The sequence below is a fragment of the Corvus brachyrhynchos genome, unplaced genomic scaffold, assembly GCF_000691975.1.
Source record: "Corvus brachyrhynchos isolate BGI_N302 unplaced genomic scaffold, ASM69197v1 scaffold59, whole genome shotgun sequence".
Lineage (NCBI taxonomy): Eukaryota > Metazoa > Chordata > Aves > Passeriformes > Corvidae > Corvus > Corvus brachyrhynchos.
The window spans coordinates 944098-946780 of record NW_008246054.1 but is presented as its reverse complement, the minus strand read 5'-3'; the positions used below and the strand labels follow the sequence as shown (position 1 = coordinate 946780).

The following is a 2683-nucleotide window of genomic DNA, read 5'->3' as shown; positions in this document are numbered from 1 at the left end:
TGCTAACGGAGAGGAGGAACGCGATGTGACACGTCTAACGCTTAGGCCTGGGTTGGCAGCGTAGCTGAAATAATTGCCCAGACGACCCCCTCTTTATTAACTTCTCCGTTGCTCGCGCTCCCTTCCCGCTTGCGGCGGGCGAGGCTGTGGGTGTTGAGCACGCCGGTGACAGATAGCGGCATCCGGCATCGGCAAACGAACCCGTCGGGGTGGAATGTTGCAGGATTTTATGGGAGCAGTCTGTGCAGTGCTGGATATCCAAACTGCGGGTTTGATGGAATCATCACGGATTTGTTCTGATTTTCAACTTCTATCGCAGCAGTTCCCTTGTCACCAAATTTTATTTCTTTTGTACAGAGAAGTGGCTTGGACAATAGGTGACATGAGATGCCCTTGGGGACAGTAGCTGGATGGTTGTTGTGTTGTGTCATCCCCTCAAATTTCTTGCACTATAAAAATGTCCATCACCTGGTAAAACATCCAGGATCAAGACTGCTGGTTTTCAGCTCTAGATCTCATCTCCCACCACAGAATAAGACCTGTTTTCATCAAGGTCTGAGTTGCATGTCTGTCATTTAATAACCAGACTCCAAGGTTCCATGCTTTAGCCGTGTCTGGGCCAAGCACTTCTAGTCCTCCAGCCTGCAAAATGGACCACTTAATATAAAAAATACCTAGATTTTGCATGAGCTATCCAAATGCACCCTGTAATTCAGGGCATCTTGTCCAAGCTAATGCAAAGCAGCGCTGTGGGACCATATGAAGACTAAAATGTGAGTGAGTCTCCCAGCATGCGTGTGCTTCCCACTGCTCCCGCAGGCAGCAGGACTGCTGTGGTGGTACCAGTCTCTGCAAATCGTGGAAAATCATCCTGGTATGGGTCTTGCTGTGGGATTTGCTGCCTGGGGTCTCCTCACGCCACCTGAACCTGTGGTGTGGTGGGTGTGCTGTCCCTGGCACAGTGGAGGGAGCACTTTGGGAGCCTGGTGTCCTGCTGGGGATTGTGTGTGTAGAAAAAAGAGGCTTCATTTTCAAATCAGATTAATACAGTCTCTTTTAAGATCTTTGGATAAATTGGACCACGATTTCTGTTAAGTGAAAGAAAGAGTGAGTCACTTCACTAGGAGCAGAGAGCATTATTCTCCAGTCATTCTGGGCTGCCAAGGCAATACAGACGGTCACGAATGTGATGGCCAGGTCCTTTACTGCAGGAAATAGAAAAACCATTCACAGAAACTATATGGAGAGAGGAAGTGTTTCGTTGTGCTACAAAGGAGAATGTGATCATTGTTTTGTCTTGAAATGTAGCTACAATACAGTATCAAAATTCAATTGGCAATCCATCTCCCTTACAAACATGGGAAGATTTTATCACAACGATGTCTAGCTGGGCTTTGCTCTATGTGTAAGAATGATACTGTGTTCTGTGCTCATTGTGCTCTTTTGAGAAACTCGATCTACAAGTGATAAAGATGCTGAAAGTGCATTCCAGCGGGAGGAACATGAAGCTCATTGTTAATCATTTCTGTGTCCCTGTTTTATTTTGTGGAGGCAAGTAATAAAAATGGAGTGTAACGATTCAAAACATCGAGAAGCTTCTAACCCTAGTCAGTTCTGCACTGAAATCAGATGGTGGTGTCTGTGGCCTTGCACAGAGGGCACAGATTTGGGGAGGTGGGGGCCGGGGGCTGCAGCTCTCCCGCGGCTGCTGCTCCTGTCACATGATGCTCTGCACAGTCCCCTGCTCGCACTGCAGCTGCCTCGCTTCCGTGTGCCACTCACATCTCCCCTCTTCTTGCATCACTTTTATTCTGGTTTAGCTCTGTTGGCGTTAAGTGGAGTTGATGATCTGCTGCGGCACAGATGGATAATGGGAATTCATTGGATCATCTGGATGTGTTACTTTGTTGGTTTGTCTCTTATTCTGCTTGGTGTGCTTTGGGTAAGGAAGGAGGATCTCCGGTGTGAAAGTCTGTTCTGAGGTGGTGTTACTGCCTAAAGAGCTGAAATGGAACTGATATTAAACAAAAACCCCCAATGCCCCCACTAGCCCCCTAAAGCACAGTATAGCTGTTGGATTCTGGCCATAAAAACCTGGATGTTGATGTCTTTTTACACATAACTTTACGCAGCTCTCATTTTTTTCTTAAAAATGATTGCTTTCATTGGAGCAGTCTTTGTAGAAGGACAACCAGGACTTGTACATGCAGATTTTATAATAATTCTGTTTGGTATTCTTGCATAAGAGCATTCTGCAGGCTTGGCTTTTGTGGCTAAGTTGCACTGTTGAAGCACAAAAGCTCTGTTCAAGATGTGTAGTTTTTGAACAGGCTGGAAACAGAGGTGTGGTATGGAGTATGTGTTGCAGCAGGAGGAGACAGTTCAAAGGAGTGGACCAAGTTGTGTGTGGGAGCTGCACTGAGGGTCAAATGGAGGTCTGGTTCTGTAAAGTATGTAAGGAAGTTGCCAATATAAATATTACCTTGCAGCTTACATGTGCTGAGAGAACGCAGCACAGCCCTGCAGCAGGGATGGAATGGAGTAACCATCAATCTGGTTCCCTGAGGATGTCAGTCAGGAAAGGAAGTGTGCGATGCCAGAAAGCCTGGATGGAACTGCAGGTTTAGAGGACTTGTTGTTTGAGGTATTTTTAATTATTGCTATTAATGTAATGGAACACAGC

General features: G+C 46.3%; 1 protein-coding gene across 1 annotated transcript in view; it reads right to left on the bottom strand.

Annotated features, from left to right (window-relative positions):
* RPL35 (ribosomal protein L35) overlaps positions 1-182 on the bottom strand; it is a 2991-nt gene extending 2809 nt beyond the window's left edge. The window contains exon 1 of the mRNA XM_008642285.2: positions 130-182. Coding sequence (XP_008640507.1) covers positions 130-182 — 53 coding nt within the window. The remainder of the gene's footprint in view (positions 1-129) is intronic.
* Positions 183-2683: the final 2501 nt, after the last annotated feature.